Raw genomic sequence first — 18,966 nt, 5'->3', positions numbered from 1 at the left:
GGATCCTTGGACATGCCTCTTTCTTGACTGGGGGTCCGAGGGAAAAAAATAGCATCTCCCACCTGAGACATCTCACCAAATAAACGCTGCAGATTCATGATCTTCCCTCTCCTGCTTTATCTGAGGAATGGAATAGTTAACCATACTGATATTTAAATCTTCACTGGGTATTGAGTTCCTTAGAACTATTGTTCCAGTCTCATCACTGCATCAATTACACACTGCTCAGAGACTTTCATAATACAGGGTTTTGGGCCTAGTAGATGGGGAAAGCTGCAGACATATCTTGATTTTAGTGAAGTATTTGACACAGTCCCACATTACATTTTCCTAAGTAAATTACTACAAAATGTGTAGACAACTAGTTGAAAAAAAAAACAAAAAAAACATACTCAAAGAGTAGTCATCAATGGTTTGCCATGAAACTCGGAGGACATATCTAGTGGAGTCCCTCAGTCCAGTACTAATCAATATTTTCATTGAGGACTTGGAGAATGGAGAGTATGCTTATAAAATTTGTAGATTACACCAAGATGGGAGGACAGGATTAGAATTCAAAATGACCTTGATAAATTGGCAAATTTGTTTGAAATCAACAAGATGAAATTCAATATAGACAAGTGAAAAATACTACACTTACAAAGGAAAAATAAATGCCCAAATACAAAATGGGAAATAACTGGCTCAAACAGTAATATTGCAGCAAAAGATCTCAGGATCATAGTGCATCACAAATTAAACAGTAAAATTCAGTTGTAAAAAAGGCCACTATTCTAGGGTGTATGAACAAGAATGTTGTATGTAAGCCACAGGAAGTAATTGTTCCACGCTACTATGCACTGGTGAGACCTTAGGTGAAATAATCTGATGCCCAACACTGGATATGCTTTAAGAAAGATGGAGACAAAGAGGCCAGTAAAGAGCAACAAAAATGATAACAGGTTTAGAACACCTGGCCTATGAAGAAAGGTTAAGAAACTGGGTACGTTTAGTCTTGAGAAGAACACTGAAGGGGATACCTAATCATATTCTTCAAATATATTAAGGGCTGTTATAAAGAGGACTGATCAATTGTTCTGCATATCTACTTGTCTTACCTTTACTAATTGGCTTAATCTGCAAGAAGGTTTAGGTTAGATATTAGGAAAATCCTTTTAACTATACAGATAGTTAGGTACTGGAATGGATTACCAAGGGAAGTTGTGGAGTCTCCATCACTGAAGGTTTTTAAGATCAGGTTAGGCAAACACTTGTCAGGGACCATCTAAGTATACTATGTTGCACATCAGTGGAGGGGGACAGATTAGATGACTTTTTTAGGACCTTTCTAGCCCAACATTTCTATAATTCTATAGAAAAGGTGAGATTCTAGAGAACAAGATAGCAGTGTGAGAGAGGTGCTAGTATGCTGTTCTGCCACATAGTAGATGAAGCCTTTGAATTAGCACATTATTCTCTTCCTTTCCAAGTGGTTTTTGAGGGCACTGAAAGCATGAATTTAAGAATCATAACAAACTGCAAGGCAATTCCATCACCCGATTTTGTTTTTCTCTTCAAAAGAGATTTGAGAGTGAAATTAGTGTTTGAGAGTAAAAGAGTAAGTGAACTGCATTGGGCGAAACACAGTGCAGTCTTTGGGACACAACTTTATTGCTGTAACATTTGTGTCAAGGCTACCGGCTACAAAAGATCCTACTTAAAGGACTCCTAATAATTTAAAAAGAACAGGAGTACTTGTGGCACCCTAGAGACTAACAAATTTAATAATAATTTAAAACATGGTGTTAAGAAAGACCCAAGGAAGAACGTCTGGAGCACTGCCACACGAGTTAAGTAGTTTACAAGCAAGTTTCTGCAGACGAGACCGTGTGTTCTTCACCAGGTTGTTGCTTTCACACCAGCAGCCTACCAAACTAACTATCTGTCCACTCTTTTACATGAGGAAAATGGTCCTGTGTGCCTACCGCTCTTGGTCATTTTACATTTTGATGTCACTGAGAGGTATTAGTAACTTTAGGTAATCTAACAATCCCCAAATAGCACTCACTTTGAGAATGACCATAGAACAGATTACTTTGTGTACACAAGAAACAAAGAAGCAAATATATATTTTAGTAATGCAGATTTGAATTCTACATAACTTTGAAATTATAGCAGAATTTATCTAAAAATAAAACACTTAATGTGTGATGCACAATTTCCACTGTTGCTTCTAAAGAAGTTCTTGACACAAGTGTCCCCTTATTTCATGAAAGTCAGATTAACATTTCAAGGGTACTTTACATAGTTAAGCACAATTCGAGGAATAATTTAAGACATCCGTTCTCCTTTCTATCTACTGTAGAATGTTATTGATAGTACTGGAAAAATACTGTGTGCTTGATAGCTAGTAGGATCTATATTTTCCCACATCAACTCAAACAACAGTACTTCAATTCTGAAAAATGCAAGTTCTTGAGCTATGAAACACACTCCAATAACAGAACACTTGCATTAGCAGACATGCAAGTTCAGGGCTCAATCATTCTAATGTTCCAAAAGTAGAACTCTTACTGAACTATATGGAAAAAGAAAAGGAGTACTTGTGGCACCTTAGAGACTAACAAATTTGAGCATAAGCTTTTGTGAGCTACAGCTCACTTCGTCGGATGAAGCTCACGAAAGCTTATGCTCAAATAAATTGGTTAGTCTCTAAGGTGCCACAAGTACTCCTTTTCTTTTTGCGAATACAGACTAACACAGCTGCTACTCTGAAACCTGAACTATATGGGAGATCTACACCACACCCTGGAGGACTTGGCTCATTCTGCATTGTATGTAGCAGAGATTTGATAATTCCATGTTTGGACAAATTTCACTGAACCCAATTGTTTGGGCTTTTTTATACTAGACCATAAATAAAATCCTAATGTTAAGTAATATTCACATGCCCTCACACGTGTTTAAAAAAACTAAGTAATATCAATTTAGTTTGGCTGGCAGAGTACATATAGCTTCAGCCTTGGAGCTTATTACTAAAATGTATGCTTCCTTAATAAAAGAATTATACTGAAATTGAACTTTATATAGAAAATTAAAGACATTAACATTCTGCACAAAACTGTGCCATTTGTAAGTTTTATTCATTAGCTTTTATAAGCTTTCATTATAACTTTTATTTTTGTACAATTTCCTGTACAAAGATTCCATGTATCAATGGGAATAATTCTTTGTATTAAGATTCCAAGTATCAGTATTAGGACCAGAGCATTTGCACGGATAATATTTAAAATATTGGTCAGACAAACCATGTAGAAATGAGTATGCAGAAACTGCAAACAAAAACATTTAGTTAGCAAAAATTAAAAAGATCCGTGTGAATCCACACAGTCTTGCTGACTACTAGGCTATCGCAGCCAAGTAATCCTTAACCTCAGTTGGAGTCAGCCTTCTAAACCCTGCTTCATTACAGATCCCAACTTCTATGTTATCTTCTGTCATTTGCCCTTCAAAGCTTTCCTGTTGAAGAGAAAAGAGAATTTCCTTAACTATATCAATAATTTCATACAATAAAAAACCTATTTAAGGTATTTCTCTAACCTTTAGTGTTAAGATAGCTGTGTGAATGGCATCTTCAAGTTCCAAATCTTCATTGTATCTATATTAAAAAAAAAAAAAAAAAAAAAAAGGAGATCACAGTTCTGTATGAAGCCTAAAATATTCTCAAAGACCACTAGAATGCTCATGTATTTAGAGGTTTCAGAGTAGCAGCCGTGTTAGTCTGTATTCGCAAAAAGAAAAGGAGTACTTGTGGCACCTTAGAGACTAACCAATTTATTAGAGCATACGCTTTCGTGAGCTACAGCTCACTTCATTGGATGAAGCTCACGAAAAAACTTATGCTCTAGAAACTAAAATTTATTTGAGCATAAGTTTTCGTGAGCTTCATCCGATGAAGTGAGCTGTAGCTCACGAAAGTGTATGCTCTAATAAATTGGTTAGTCTCTAATGTGCCACAAGTACTCCTTTTCTTTTTTCATGTATTTAGTGTCTCAGAGATGAAACCTGGATTAGAATTATTCCATTAACCTGACAGTATAGAACAAAACCACTTGAAATTTATAAAAAGATGTTGAATATAACCCGTTTGTTACACTGGACCACTCCCCTCCTGCCCTCCAACAAACACCCCCTCATTCCCAGGCGGTCAAGAAATTTGTGCTAAGCAAGAAGAAACATTTTTTTCAGTTTTACTCAAACGTCTAGTATCTTCACTTGAACATTGTATTATAAATATCAGAATGTCTAAAAATACTGTAAATGATCAGAATTTCACAGCCAGATTACAATGTCTAAATTTGGCTAATACAGATGTACATGTCAATATTTTAGGACAGTGGTTCTCAACTAGTGGTACAAGTACCTGGAGATATGCAGAGGCCTTCCAGGGGGGCACATCAACTCATCTAGATATTGGCCTAGTTTTACAACAGGCTACATAAAAAGCACTAGCGAAGTCAGTACAAACTAAAATGTCAAACAGACAATAACTTGTTTATACTGTACTATCTACTATACACTGTAACCCAAGTACAATACGTTCCAATTGATTTATTTTATAATTACATGGTAAAAATGAGAAAGTAAACAATTTTTCATTAATAGTGTGCTGTGACACTTTTTTTATATCTGATTAGGTAAGCAAGTAGTTTTTACGTGAGGTGAAAGTTGTGTATACACAAGACAAATCAGACTCCTGAAACGGGTACAGTAGTCTGGAAATATTGAGAGCCACTGTTTTAGGAGTTCGATTGGTAATGCAGAAGCGTTACCTTTTTTCAAGGAAAGTTTTTCCATTCACATAATTTTTTCCCATTGCTGTTGCTTTCCATGCAAAGTAAGCCCCCTGGATAGATGAAAACACATTAAATTACATAAAAACAATTAAATCTAACACTTACTAATCACTCAGCTGATTTGTAAACTAAAATACAATAGTTTCTTATGAAAACTTTTTGGTTTGGATATTTAGGGCTCCTAATATGTATACAAGGCTCTGAAAGAAGAGGTTTTGAGGTCTGGTTATTAAATGTCTGCTGCTAAGAAAGTATCTTAAATAAAGGAATATTTCTACTATGTACTTTCAGTTGACTTTTTACCCCTTCCTTGAAAGGTTAATTTGATAAAAACAGTGATTAAAAACAATTTCAATTTGTGGTTCTTTGAACAGAGGAAGTTTTTGCACTATTGGGAAAGATGGGAGACTAACTCACCGGGAAGTGCGTGCCTCCACTTTCTATTACAGTGCGTTTTAGGTTATTTTTTAGGATAAATGACAAATTGCATAGCTGTTTTGTAATGCATTACTTAAATGATATATAATTATTGTTGCCCTTAATCTGAGCAAGGAGCTCCTTTTAATGTCAGTGGAAGTTGCATGCATAAAAACAGGATAAAATATACTCATCTCACTTTTCCAACGCAATAAAGCCTTTGGAATTTTACATTAATATGTTAGATATAGTTCAGTTTTTTAGATTTCATCAAGAATCATTACAATGACTAATATCCTTCATTAAATACTAGAGGTGCGTGAACAATATATTTCTTGGTTTTCTGCCAATTCTGAAAAGTCAAGGGGGGTGGGGGGGATCAGTTTTGTATCAAACCAGGAACAAATTTTTTGAGAATTCCAAAGTTAAAAATAAATAAATAAAAAATACACTTCAGGTCACACTAAACGTTTTTGTTCTACAAAAAATTAAATGTTTTGATTTTGAGCTTTTTTAAAAACACTTGAATTTTTAAAAATAAAATTGAAGGAAATTTGAAAATAAGTTGTTTCAAACTGAAAAAGCAAAATTTTATGTTTAAAAGTACTGAAATTAAACATTTTGACTTGGGGGGAGGGGGAGTGTCTTTTTCAAGTGAACTATTTGGCAAAATTAACAAATTCATGAACACTTCAGTGTTGTCAAGTCTGCATTTTTCACCCAAAAAAAATTGTTGAAAAATTTTCACCCAGTTCTATTAAATAGAAGTAGTATTTAAAAAAAAGCTTGGTCACAGAACAGTGGATTTGCAAAAGGAGTTTACAGTCCTGCACTGCAAGTGTAAATTAATAATTTTGATCACGTTCCACGCGAAATAGGTGGAATCTGATCACCTCTTAAGGTGATCAACTTTCTCAGTGTCCAAAGTCTCCCTGCCCTGACGGTATCTCACAAGCACACAACACTTTGAACATCGCTCTACAAGCCAAACACTCAGTTATTTTACAATTGCAAGATACTTACAGATGGATCAGACTGAAATAGATATGGTCGCCCCTCATTCCAACCACATATCAACAATGATACTCCAAAAGGACGTACACCACTACAGGGAGAGAAAGAGAAAACCCACAACCATTACTTAAATCTAAAATTATCTATTTTAAAAGTTCTTAAGACCATCCTTAAATGTATCATTTGCTTTCCCAATACTCATTTTTATAACTAAATTAGCCATTATCAAACTCTGCCTCCTCACAATCTAATCAAGATGGATTATTTACTAGGGTTATCTTGTCCATTTTAGCATTGTAATACACAAGAGAACTTCACTATGAGAGAATGAGAGAACGGGGGAAGTCCATAGTCCAGAAATGGAAAATATATGGGGATGTTTGACCTTCACACTTTCAAGACACTTAACAGTACATTCCACCCACTGCCACATGGACAGTTAGTAGTTCCCCTCTCACCCACACTACAATAACATTTCTTGACAAAATGTTTTAGACATAAAATGTTTAATTGTCAACTAACAGCAAACACTTCCACAGCATCTTTCACCTCCTCATCAGAAAAGACCTTACGAACACCATCATGAGTTAGATTAAGAACTATTTACCCAGACTGTGTGTACTCCTGCATCACAGATGCAATCCTCTGTACTAGCTGAGCTGTTGGAATGGGCTCGTGGTAGACCAAGTAATATTGCTGGGCAAGCTTCCGAGCTCTGTGCACAAGTACTCTACAAAAGAGCAAGACCAAAAATTTTAATTATAGGAAAAAGCTAAAACAACTATGACAGTTTAGCTATAAGTTCTAAAATATCAACATAGTACTAAACAATTCTGCATTTTCAGTGCCACAGTGATTTAAGGGAACGAATACATGTGTTCCACTGGGATATATTATGCCCCAACTTAGAAGTCACCCTGAGACATAAGGAAATATGAAACCGTCCTTGATTTGAAATAATTTCTATCATAAAAGTTTCATTCTCTATTTTTTATTCAATTAAGTATAAACGTTTTTATATTTATGATTCAATTGTTAAGATATTGTTTGTGTTAAGAAAACATTTATAACATTATATTACACACCACCAGCACAGTTAACCATTAAGAGACAACTGATGGCTTTAATATTCTTGGGGAAATGGATGAGAGAGAGCTGGGAGATCAGAAAGGCCTATTTGCACCAGTGCCTTCAGTTTTTGTGAATTACAAGATCTAAATGAATACAAACACCCTCTCAAACAGAAGGAATGTTCTTATACCTGTAATCCGGACCCATGCCACTATACACTAGGCCTATATGTTTAGTAATTGATTCTACTTTGTGTACACTCCTTTCATCATAGAGGATGGATTTCTGTTTCTTCTCAGTTGCCAACACCACACCATTTGCAGCTGGAAAGAAAAAGATACATTTTTATGTTTATATATTCAATATAAAAAGGTTATCAAAAACAGCTGAAGCACAATACAGTTTTGTTAGCATGTGAAAAATTTTCCCTCCTTCCCACAGCTTTAAGATTTACGTTAGCATGTTAAGCAGTCATCCTTGAGAGAAGTTACCCCACCATACATAGGTGCCGAGCATACCTCCTTTATCCCTCTTATTTTAAAATGTACATAAGGAAGTTGTAGCAATTGATACATTAGATGTAACTGTTACGTAAATTAGTTCAAAACTGGACCTACCCACCCAAGGATTAGGAATCAGAGTAAAAATGTTTATTTCTATTAAACCTCCCTCTAAAACTAGAATATTTACTCAAAATGTATGTTCTTCATAAATGTATACAGTATTTATATTCTCCTCATCCTTCCCTTTTTAAGATTGTGTCTCTGGAAATCAACGCTTGAAGATATTATGCCAACCAAAGGCAAATAATGCAACTCCATGCTATTTTATAAATCACCTTTCCCTAGATCACAGCAGAGTAACTAGGAAATATGCATTTTCAAATAGCCAAAAATCTACTGAGATTCTCCCTACAGACAATGCATCATAATAAAACCCCGAGCCTTGAATCTAGCACTGATTAGTTACATCTTAATATACCTTTGAAAATTTCTTATACCTTTAATTCCAACTGATGGGGCCCCTCCAGCGACCGCTGCCAAAGCATATTCAATCTGAACAAGTTTACCAGAAGGACTAAAAAGGAGAACACATACAATTCAGTCATAAGATACTTTATATGAAAGTAAGTCTGGAAGTCTCACTCTAGCTCAGGGGGTCATGAGGTTATTACATGGGAGGTTGTGAGCTGTCAGCCTCAACCCCAAACCTTGCTTTGCCTCCAGCATTTATAATGGCGTTAAATATATTTTTAAAAAGTGTTTTTAATTTATAAGCAGTAGTTCGCACTCAGAGGCTTGCTGTGTGAAAAGGGTCACCATACAAAAGTTTGAGAATCACTGCTCTAGCTTGTAGAGGACCTGGACTGGTCTACCATAGGTTTTGCTGTTGCAGAATTCTGTCATGAATCTTCCGTGCCACCTACTTGCACTATATCTGGTGAAAATTTTTTTCTAGAAACCAAGTAAAACGTAAGGAAGCAAGTCCCAAAAGCACAAGTTCCCTTCTTTTCAACTTTACTCTATTTTATTTTCAATTATTAAGTAGAGCCTTGCAAATACACTGGTATCTGCTTTATATCCAAGGACCATTTTTGCGGATAACAGCTTGGATGCAGATAAAAATTTTGTATTTGCACAGGGCTCTGGAACAGATGGAGGAATGGAGGCTTCCCACAGCTGCCAATGTGGCTCTCCCCAACATGCAGGGGGAGCTCTTGGAGCCCCAGTCCAGCCACGGTAAGAGCCGAGTGGTCAGCTGGGGCAGAATCGTGGACCCTCCACCCGCCCTCAGCCGGGCGGGGACACGGCCACTGGCTGTTCTCAGCCCTCCTCCCTTCCCGCGGCAGCCCGCTGGCCTGGCCAGGGGAAAGGAGAGTGGGGAAGAAGAGGGGGAGGGATCCACCAATGTGAAAAGTGGACTGGCAACTTCCCCCCCCCCCCCCCCCGGTCACTGCTGCATGGTGACCTGTGGAGCTGTTTAGAGCCCTGCATATCTGTGGATATCAAAGGATATTTACATCCAATGTGCGATCCATATAAAAATGTGTATCCACAGCCATTTTTTATATGTGCAGGACTATTAATAAGGTATTTGCACTTAATTTAATAGTCTCACTTAGAAACAGGGCATGGGTTCTTGGCAAACAGGAAGCAGAAGATGCAAGAAAGAGACTGTCAAATCTTTTTTTTATTATTATTTTCATAGTCTGCTTTTACCATACAGATTTTTGAAGGAAGGTGTGGGCACCACAACATTACAAACAACTGAAAAATACTTCTTCATCCTCAGTCATAAACTAGGGAATTGCTTCGTGTGGGTTTACAAAACTGGCAGTTCAACACCAACCCTTACTGAATGGTGATGAAAAAAATTCTACAGAAGGGTGAATAAAACAAATCACTTGTTTCAGGCTTAAAGTGAATGTGTTTATACAGGCTCAACTTAGTGCTTACCCATTAGGCTTAAAATAACTAGACTTTTTGGAACAATAACAGGTAGACCTTTATCTAACCAAGTGATTACGTAAACTGAGTGGCCACCCAATGTACTGTTCATCTGATCTTTTGAATTAGACTTTAAAGCTGGTGGTCTTGTCCTCTCTGTTTGTAGTCAAAGAGAGCACTGTACTTTTTGTAGGAATAGAAGTCAGCCCTATGTACTTGGCCAAGTCTTCCCTTCACCCAACCACCCTTTTACAGTGTGAGGACTTCCAGCCCCGAAGTAGCTGCATTTAAATGGTGCTAAATGTATGTAGTTTGTGCAACTTTTTAGGGGACAATTATATAGATAAAATATTGATATGAGGTTTGTGATCCTGCACCTATGGATTTTAGAAAAGTAACCCAGAGAACAAGAATCTACTCCTATGCTTTTGCCTATGAATTATAAGAGAAGTAAATACCACAATATGCATTTTGAGTTCTCTACACCTTGTCCTTAACACAACACACAAAAGGGCTATGACCACTGGCAAGCAGATCTGTACGTATAATACTGCACAATGCACAAGAACAGATCTGTTTTTGGACTGTGATAAATGACAAAGAACAGTCAATGTGATGTAAAGGACAGTGACTTGTAGTATTAGTTTTAGTGTGTGTGTCTCTGTGTATGTGTGTTTTAGAGAAACAAAAGCCAAGTAGATTTGAAGTAAGTTTCAGGAAATACAGTAGCTGTTGTGAGTTAAAAGTTTGTAATTCCATTAGGAAATATGATATCCAAACTATGGTGAAATATTCAGTACATTAAGCTACAGATCTTAATGTGTCTAATGTGCACATCTAAAAAAGCTCCCGTAAAACAATGAACGGGAAATTCTATATTTAATACAGAAATGCTTCATCTGCTGAATTTCAATAAAGTTTAGGTCAACACTGTGCAACTCTAGGGTGCCTCCCTCCCATAAGGCACTTTATATCGCAGCAGATTCCTGCTTTCGGTTTCTGTTTTTGGTGGAGTGTTTCTGGTTACTTTAAAGCAGCTTTCAGTGGGGTGGGAGGAGGTATTTTTTCATATTCTCTGTGTATAAATAAAGCCTGCTGCAGTTTCCACGGCATGCATCCGATGAAGTGAGCTGTAGCTCACGAAAGCTCATGCTCAAATAAATTGGTTAGTCTCTAAGGTGCCACAAGTACTCCTTTTCTTTTCTTAAAAGCAAAAGCCTCCTTCCTGTGTTGGCGTATGTAAAGTGGGTATACTTGAGCAGAAATCAAGTTTTACAAGACACAAAGCGAGACAGGGAGGCAGCCCAGCGAGGCGGGGGTTTGGAGTTTCCTTAAGCTTGTGTTTAAGGTGTCCGCCTTCCCTTCCCACTTCATAGGAGTCCACGCCCACGGGGCAAGCTCCCCGCCGCGCGCGGCAGCCAGACATGCCCGGGAACCCCACCGCGGAGGGGGCAGGCAGGGCGGCGCCTGCCAGTCGCAGGGGGCAGGAGACCTGAGCTGCGCTCCAACCCCCTGCGAAGGGCTCGCGTCCCTGTCCACCCCAGCGCCGCTTTCTCAACCGGTCCGCGGGAAAGCAGGGCCCGGCTTCCCCAGCTGCTGCCCGGCCAGAGAAGCCCCGCGCTGACTCGCGGCCGCACCGCCGAACCCGTCCCCCAGGGGCGGGGAGCGAGGCCCCGGCAGGCTGGGGTGCTGCCTGGTTACAACGGCGCTGAACTCCGCTCACTGCAGTGGCAGCGCCGGGGCAGGATCGGGACCCCGCGCCCGGGGAAGGGGGGGGGGGGGGAAGAGGTCAGCGGCTGAGGCGGAACCCAGGCGCCCGGCTCCTGCTTCCCGGTCAGACAGGGCGGCCCGGCTGACAAGTAAAAACCGCCTCGCCCGCCGGCCCCATCTACCTCCCGCGGCCAGGCACCCACCGGAGGAGAGGCCCGGACCCGGGGTGGAGATGGGGGAGGGGCGATGACTTTGCAAATCCCCCCCTCCCCACGCTGCCGCCCGGGCCGGGCCAAGCCAGGCCCCGAGCCCCCCCGGCAGCAGCGCGGAGACCGGTGCCGCTGCCACCTCCCCGCCGCTACCTGAACGTGGTGAGGGAGAAGCTGTAGCCGCGTTCCGCCGCCATCTTGGTCCGAGCGCTGCCGGCCTGAGTCACCTCCCCGCGTACGCCGATTCCGGCCCCTAATTGGCGGAGACTGGGAGACTGCGCAGGAATGCCTCTTTTTCACGCGATAAATAGCTTCCCGGGGGGGGGGGGGCGATAGCGAGGCATGCTGGGGCTTGTAGTCCGACGGCGGTGGGGAGGGGTGCGCAGGGAACGCTGGGAAGGGTAGTCCTACGCCCTGGAGCCTGGCGAGCGGGGGAGGGGGAGGAGTTGGGGACTTACTTTCCCAGGCTGCTCCGCGGCCTCGCCCAAGACCAGGCGGCCTCTCTGTCTGCGCCGCGAAGGGGAAGATGGCGGCGCTCGTGGTTTTCTGGTCTCCGGCTCGCCGGCTTATGCGGCGCTGCTGGGGGCAGCTGGAGCGGAGCCTCCTGCGGGGGCTGCCCAGCCCCCCCTGGGGTAGGTAAAGCCCGGGCGGTGTTTCAGCCCGTTGCGTCGGCTCCCCCGCGCCAGGCTCCCGGTATCGGCGGGGAGAGAACTGGGCACTGCCCCCTTCAGAGGTGCAGGCTCCTGAAGCTGCCCTGCCTGGGCTGGGCGCCTCCCGCCCGCAGTCCCGAGCTCCCCGTTTGCAGGCGCTGACCGATCCCACCCCCCCCCGACCGGGCATTATCGTCCCTGCCTCACCGATGGGGAGCTGAGGCACCGCCAGAGCAAGTGGCTTCCCTCGGGAAGCCTGTGGTAGAGCCAGAACGGACCCATTTCCTCTGAGCCTCGGTCCAGTAGCTTAGTAAGACCATTTCCCAGTCCCTGTTCCCTCGCAGTGCGGGCTGGATGCCTGTCTGATCAGAAAGATGGGATTTCTAACCAGCAGCGGGGGGCAGTTCTGGAACAGCCTTCCAAGGGGAGCAGTGAGGACAAAATAACATAGTGGGATTCAGTGCTGAGCTTGATAAGTTCATGGAGGGGATGGTGTGAGGAATCATAGAATCATAGAATATCAGGGTTGGAAGGGACCCCAGAAGGTCATCTAGTCCAACCCCCTGCTTGAAGCAGGACCAATTCCCAGTTAAATCATCCCAGCCAGGGCTTTGTCAAGCCTGACCTTAAAAACCTCTAAGGAAGGAGATTCTACCACCTCCCTAGGTAACGCATTCCAGTGTTTCACCACCCTCCTAGTGAAAAAGTTTTTCCTAATATCCAATCTAAACCTCCCCCACTGCAACTTGAGACCATTACTCCTCGTTCTGTCATCTGCTACCATTGAGAACAGTCTAGAGCCATCCTCTTTGGAACCCCCTTTCAGGTAGTTGAAAGCAGCTATCAAATCCCCCCTCATTCTTCTCTTCTGCAGGCTAAACAATCCCAGCTCCCTCAGCCTCTCCTCATAACTCATGTGTTCCAGACCCCTAATCATTTTTGTTGCCCTTCGCTGGACTCTCTCCAATTTTTCCACATCCTTCTTGTAGTGTGGGGCCCAAAACTGGACACAGTACTCCAGATGAGGCCTCACCAGTGTCGAATAGAGGGGAACGATCACGTCCCTCGATCTGCTCGCTATGCCCCTACTTATACATCCCAAAATGCCATTGGCCTTCTTGGCAACAAGGGCACACTGCTGACTCATATCCAGCTTCTCGTCCACTGTCACCCCTAGGTCCTTTTCCGCAGAACTGCTGCCTAGCCGTTCGGTCCCTAGTCTGTAGCGGTGCATTGGATTCTTCCATCCTAAGGGCAGGACCCTGCACTTATCCTTATTGAACCTCATCAGATTTCTTTTGGCCCAATCCTCCAATTTGTCTAGGTCCCTCTGTATCCTATCCCTCCCCTCCAGTGTATCTACCACTCCTCCCAGTTTAGTATCATCTGCAAATTTGCTGAGAGTGCAATCCACACCATCCTCCAGATCATTTATGAAGATATTGAACAAAACCGGCCCCAGGACCGACCCTTGGGGCACTCCACTTGATACCGGCTGCCAACTAGACATGGAGCCATTGATCACTACCCGTTGAGCCCGACAATTTAGCCAGCTTTCTACCCACCTTATAGTGCATTCATCCAGCCCATACTTCCTTAACTTGCTGACAAGAATACTGTGGGAGACCGTGTCAAAAGCTTTGCTAAAGACAAGAAACAATACATCCACTGCTTTCCCTTCATCCACAGAACCAGTAATCTCGTCATAAAAGGCGATTAGATTAGTCAGGCATGACCTTTCCTTGGTGAATCCATGCTGACTGTTCCTGATCACTTTCCTCTCATGCAAGTGCTTCAGGATTGATTCTTTGAGGACCTGCTCCATGATTTTTCCATGGACTGAGGTGAGGCTGACTGGCCTGTAGTTCCCAGGATCCTCCTTCTTCCCTTTTTTAAAGATTGGCACTACATTAGCCTTTTTCCAGTCATCCGGGACTTCCCCGGTTCGCCACGAGTTTTCAAAGATAATGGCCAATGGCTCTGCAATCACAGCCACCAATTCCTTTAGCACTCTCGGATGCAACTTGTCCGGCCCCATGGACTTGTGCACGTCCAGCTTTTCTAAATAGTCCCTAACTACCTCTATCTCCACAGAGGGCTGGCCATCTCTTCCCCATTTTGTGATGCCCAGCGCAGCAGTCTGGGAGCTGACCTTGTTAGTGAAAACAGAGGCAAAAAAAGCATTGAGTACATTAGCTTTTTCCACATCCTCTGTCACTAGGTTGCCTCCCTCATTCAGTAAGGGGTCCACACTTTCCTTGGCTTTCTTCTTGTTGCCAACATACCTGAAGAAACCCTTCTTGTTACTCTTGACATCTCTGGCTAGCAGCAGCTCCAGGTGCGATTTGGCCCTCCTGATATCATTCCTACATGCCCGAGCAATATTTTTATACTCTTCCCTGGTCATATGTCCAACCTTCCACTTCTTGTAAGCTTCTTTTTTATGTTTAAGATCCGCTAGGATTTCACCATTAAGCCAAGCTGGTCGCCTGCCATATTTACTATTCTTTTGACTCATCGGGATGGTTTGTCCCTGTAACCTCAACAGGGATTCCTTGAAATACAGCCAGCTCTCCTGGACTCCTTTCCCCTTCAAGTTAGTCCCCCAGAGGATCCTGGCCATCCGTTCCCTGAGGGAGTCGAAGTCTGCTTTTCTGAAGTCCAGGGTCCGTATCCTGCTGCTTACCTTTCTTCCCTGCGTCAGGAGGGAGACTGCCTACAAGGGCAGGTAGCTGATCTGTGACTGCTAGCAGCAGCTGTGATGAGACACTAGATGGGCATGGTTCTGAATTACAACAGAGAAGTCTTAAGTGTCTGGCTGGTGGGTCTTGTCCACATGCTCGGTCTAACTCATCACCATATTTGGGGTCAGGTAGGAATTTCCCCCGGGGTCAGATTGCAGACACCTGCGGGTGGGTGAGTGTTGCCTTCCTCTGCAGTATGGGGCACAGGTCACTTGCAGGTTTCATGGTGGATTCTCTGTAATTTGGAGTCTTCAAATCATGATTTGAGGCGTTCAGTAACTCAGCCAGAGGTTATGGGTCTATTACAGGAGTGACTGGGTGAGGTTCTGTGGCCTGCAATGTGCAGGAGGTCAGACTAGATGATCACAGTGTTCCCTTCTGACCTTGAAGTCTATGAGTCTATAAATCCAACCATGGAGACTATTGACATCTGAAAGACTGGATGAGGTCAGTTTACAAGCATGTGTAACCACCCCCATTTTCCTCAACAGAATTGAACCTAGGGAAGAACTAGGCTGTATGGTGGTAGTTGTGTGTGAATAGGAATCTTAACTGTACTTTTTGTGAATTTTGTAGGTTTGTGGCTTGTATTTTCTTGCGGTGCTACAGTTTTTTTCAGAGATAAATAGGGAGACTTAAAGTTAATGTTTCCTGGTTTTCTAATGTTAGAGTTTAGAAGTCCAATTTTCCAGAAGGATATGGGAAAAGAAGGGTATTGTTGCATAGCAGAAACCTGAACTGTATGTTAATGAAGTTTTTTGTAATTTAATTCAATTTTTGTATAGTCCCTGGCTATTCTACCTCTTTTTATAACCTTACAAGTTTAACGTTTATTAAGTTGAGGTCAGCAGAGCCATGCTTATGTCAATTGCACTATTTTAGTTCGATGAACCATTTAACATATTTTTAAAGCATTGGGTTCGATGAACTGAACTCAGTAGGTGTAGGCTATTTCTGATGCATTTTTTTTCTTGTTTTCTGAAGCACCAGCATTGGCTGTTCAGGCTCCAGCCACTCTTCCTGATCCACTGGAAGATATAAGGGAAGAAAGTAACAAGGCTCCAAACTTTTTAGATAGCATCTTTTGGATGGCAGCTCCCAAGAAGAGACGTACTATTGAGGTGAACCGCTGCAGACGAAGAAACCCTAGTAAACTTATAAAACTCAAGGTAATCTGTCAGATTTCTATTGGCTTTCCCATCTCATTCATTGCAAATAACTGTTTTTAAATAATGCACAACATGTTTATAAAACATTTACTTTGTGCTCATCATTTTCTAAAGCTCAAAAAAGATAATATTCCTTGATGGTGAGAACACCTTGAAAAACCTCTGTGGAAATTCTCTATAAATATATTTAAAATATTTATGCCACTGAAAGTACATTCTAAATGATACAGTCAAAATATGCAACCTTAAACTACATTTTAAAATAAGAGTACAGTTGAGATCCAATATATGAAATCTACCTCTCAGTTTGAGTGAAATGCCTAAATATCCTGCACATCAAGATGAGCTTGTGTGTTTTGGAGCCCTGGAAACATTACCAGGCATAATACTTTAGCCACTGACTTCAAAAGTACTTCTTGTGTTAGTAAACATTTGTCCCAGTGGTCATTTTGTAGTATCAAGTCCTTAACTTTTGGCATGAGTATCTAGAAATTTTGCAAATTAGTAAGAGAACAAAACCCCAAAACACAAAGTTGATTCACTTAGTTTGGTACGTGGTTAGTTCTTAATTTTATATTTGATGCTATACAAATAAATGCAACCATGATACATTTTAAAGCCTTTGTAATATGAAATTGCACTATAGTTCTCTACCACTAAATCTTTTGCTTTTAAGTTTTTTTTAAGTGGGGAGAGATGCCAGGTTCTTTTTTTATTGTGATGACTAGTAGGCTTGTATATCTGTAACATTTGAATTTGCATGGAAGTATTACATGTGGTTGCTTGTAGGAAAATCATATATCTCACAAAAATTGAAAAGCGATTTAATGGAACAAATAGCTATTGCTCATTACCTTCACCCCAGCATCTCTTAGCTTTTTATGAAGTTCTTCCCTGTTTGTCCCAACTTCTTCACTTCTAAACTTTCCTTGTTTTGTTATCTTTTAGACAAATATAGATGTTTGTCCTAAATGTGGCAATCTGAAACAGAAGCATGTCCTTTGTGGCTATTGTTACAAAAAAGTTAAAATGGAAACTGGTCTCATAAGGATCCAAATAAAGGAAAAGGAAGCAGGGCCACTTAATGCTCCCGCTGTAGAGACTGTAGTCTTATATGAGGGAGAGAAGCCCACAGAACGAGATGAAGGCAAGCGGATCATTGAAAGAAACAGAAAACGTCCAAGCTGGTTCACACAGAATTGATTCCACGGAACTATAGAACTCCATGTTGTCAAAAACAGTTGATACTGCAGGAAAGAAGAAAATGTTTATCAAGAACATTCAGTTTTTTAGTTCATTTAATGCTAAGATGGGAAGCTGTCACCTTTTGGAAAACCTATTTCAAAAGCATTTCCTTTATGTGGGATTGAATGTCATTGCCATGTGTGGCAGTGGGAAACATCTGAATGTAATAGCATCGTAGTTGTAAAAAGAGAGAGAAAATCAGGAACAATTTTATGCCGAGGTATACGCTTATTGCACATTAAGTGCAACATTGCTTTAATGCTATACTACTGTAAATTTAATGATTTTTATGTAATGAAATAACGTAAAGTACATTCACAGCTGTAAAATAAAGTATATTAAGTTCTGTAGGGAGAGCTATTTCTTTCTTTTTTTTTCTTATTTATTTATGTATTTATTTAACTGCTACTCTGAAAAAGTTGTCTGGCTTTTCAAAATTCTTTTGATTAGATGCCAAGAATATTAACGGAGAAAAATCAACTTTAACAATGTATGGGGAGCAGGGGTGATTTTCAAGTTGGGTCTCTATGAAATGGAATTGTTTGAGCTGGGAATTTCATTGAGTGTTTAGAGCAAGTCATCTAACATCTCTGTTTCACAAGATGTGAATCAGAAACTTATCTTGGAGGAATATTATGTGGCTGTTAGTCATTGTAAAGTACTTTAGAATCCTTGGATGAAAGCACAAACATTAATATTAAGTATACTCACTGGAAACATATTTTGTAAGGACATTAGCAAATGGTAGGCCACAGCCATAAGAATTGATCAGGAAAGCCACAGCTGATTGATCTATAGTTGTCCCAGTTAACCAGGTTCCAACTGTTTTGAGGGCCAATCTGCATTCTCCATGCTGAACTTTTTTGGGGTGGGAGAAGAGAGTACTTTGCAGTGCATATGATGCATGTCTCAGGCTGTTACTCTCTGCAAGGAGAATGCGTTAACTTTATGTTAACTTATGTTTTTTGGGCCATGAATGGGCTTCTACCCTAGCTGATGACCTCTAAACCCAATGGACTGGGATGAGGACAGGTGTAAGGATGGGATATCCTCAAGTCAGATCATCCAGACTGACTTGCAACCCTCAGGCCAGAGAAGGAATGAGTAATGATGGAGGTGAGCCAGCAGTCACTTAGCATGGCCCTATTCAGGCCAGAAATTACTTGAATCCTTTCTTTTGTGTCCAGCCTAAAACCACTCCAAATCCCACCAGATCTTTGACTCTCTAGCCACAGATGAAGCCAAAGAACTGTGGAATTACGAGAGTGCAACACAGAATGGAAGATTTTTTTTTTTCGTGCCAAAGATGGAAGGGACGATAACATGGAAATGGGGGGGGGGGGGGGGAGAGGAAGGGGATAGGGTGGAGAAAGTGATTAAATCTTTTTTTTCCCCCCTTTGAGGGGAGGTACAGATTAATTTGGGGGAGGGATCAGAAGAGTGAGTTTGTTTTGC

General features: G+C 41.4%; 2 protein-coding genes across 2 annotated transcripts; one reads left to right on the top strand and one right to left on the bottom strand.

Annotated features, from left to right (window-relative positions):
• Nucleotides 1–1,487: 1,487 nt before the first annotated feature.
• On the bottom strand, nt 1,488–11,980 carry PSMA2 (proteasome 20S subunit alpha 2). Its single transcript, XM_073332826.2, has 8 exons — nt 11,857–11,980; nt 8,338–8,414; nt 7,528–7,660; nt 6,874–6,996; nt 6,276–6,357; nt 4,812–4,885; nt 3,580–3,637; nt 1,488–3,498 (listed from the first exon to the last, which is right to left on the bottom strand). The coding sequence occupies exons 1-8, from the start codon at nt 11,898–11,900 to the stop codon at nt 3,382–3,384; spliced, it is 708 nt and encodes a 235-aa protein (XP_073188927.1). The 5' UTR covers nt 11,901–11,980; the 3' UTR covers nt 1,488–3,381.
• Nucleotides 11,981–12,184: 204 nt separating this feature from the next.
• MRPL32 (mitochondrial ribosomal protein L32) lies at nt 12,185–17,865 on the top strand. Its single transcript, XM_073332825.1, has 3 exons — nt 12,185–12,335; nt 16,082–16,266; nt 17,215–17,865. The coding sequence occupies exons 1-3, from the start codon at nt 12,230–12,232 to the stop codon at nt 17,467–17,469; spliced, it is 546 nt and encodes a 181-aa protein (XP_073188926.1). The 5' UTR covers nt 12,185–12,229; the 3' UTR covers nt 17,470–17,865.
• The last annotated feature ends 1,101 nt before the right edge of the window (nt 17,866–18,966 follow it).

The sequence above is a fragment of the Lepidochelys kempii genome, chromosome 2 (assembly GCF_965140285.1).
Source record: "Lepidochelys kempii isolate rLepKem1 chromosome 2, rLepKem1.hap1, whole genome shotgun sequence".
In the NCBI taxonomy this organism is placed as follows: Eukaryota; Metazoa; Chordata; order Testudines; family Cheloniidae; genus Lepidochelys; species Lepidochelys kempii.
This window is presented reverse-complemented; position numbering and strand designations above follow the sequence as displayed.

Coding starts and splice junctions, on each gene's coding strand:
- PSMA2 (XM_073332826.2), bottom strand. CDS start 11,900: ATGGCGGCGGAACGCGGCTACAGCTTCTCCCTCACCACGTTCAG. Junction 8,415..11,856: donor TTCTCCCTCACCACGTTCAG/GTAGCGGCGGGG, acceptor TCTCCTTTTTAG/TCCTTCTGGTAAACTTGTTC. Junction 3,499..3,579: donor CAGCTATCTTAACACTAAAG/GTTAGAGAAATA, acceptor TCTCTTCAACAG/GAAAGCTTTGAAGGGCAAAT.
- MRPL32 (XM_073332825.1), top strand. CDS start 12,230: ATGGCGGCGCTCGTGGTTTTCTGGTCTCCGGCTCGCCGGCTTATGCGG. Junction 12,336..16,081: donor GCTGCCCAGCCCCCCCTGGG/GTAGGTAAAGCC, acceptor TGTTTTCTGAAG/CACCAGCATTGGCTGTTCAG. Junction 16,267..17,214: donor GTAAACTTATAAAACTCAAG/GTAATCTGTCAG, acceptor GTTATCTTTTAG/ACAAATATAGATGTTTGTCC.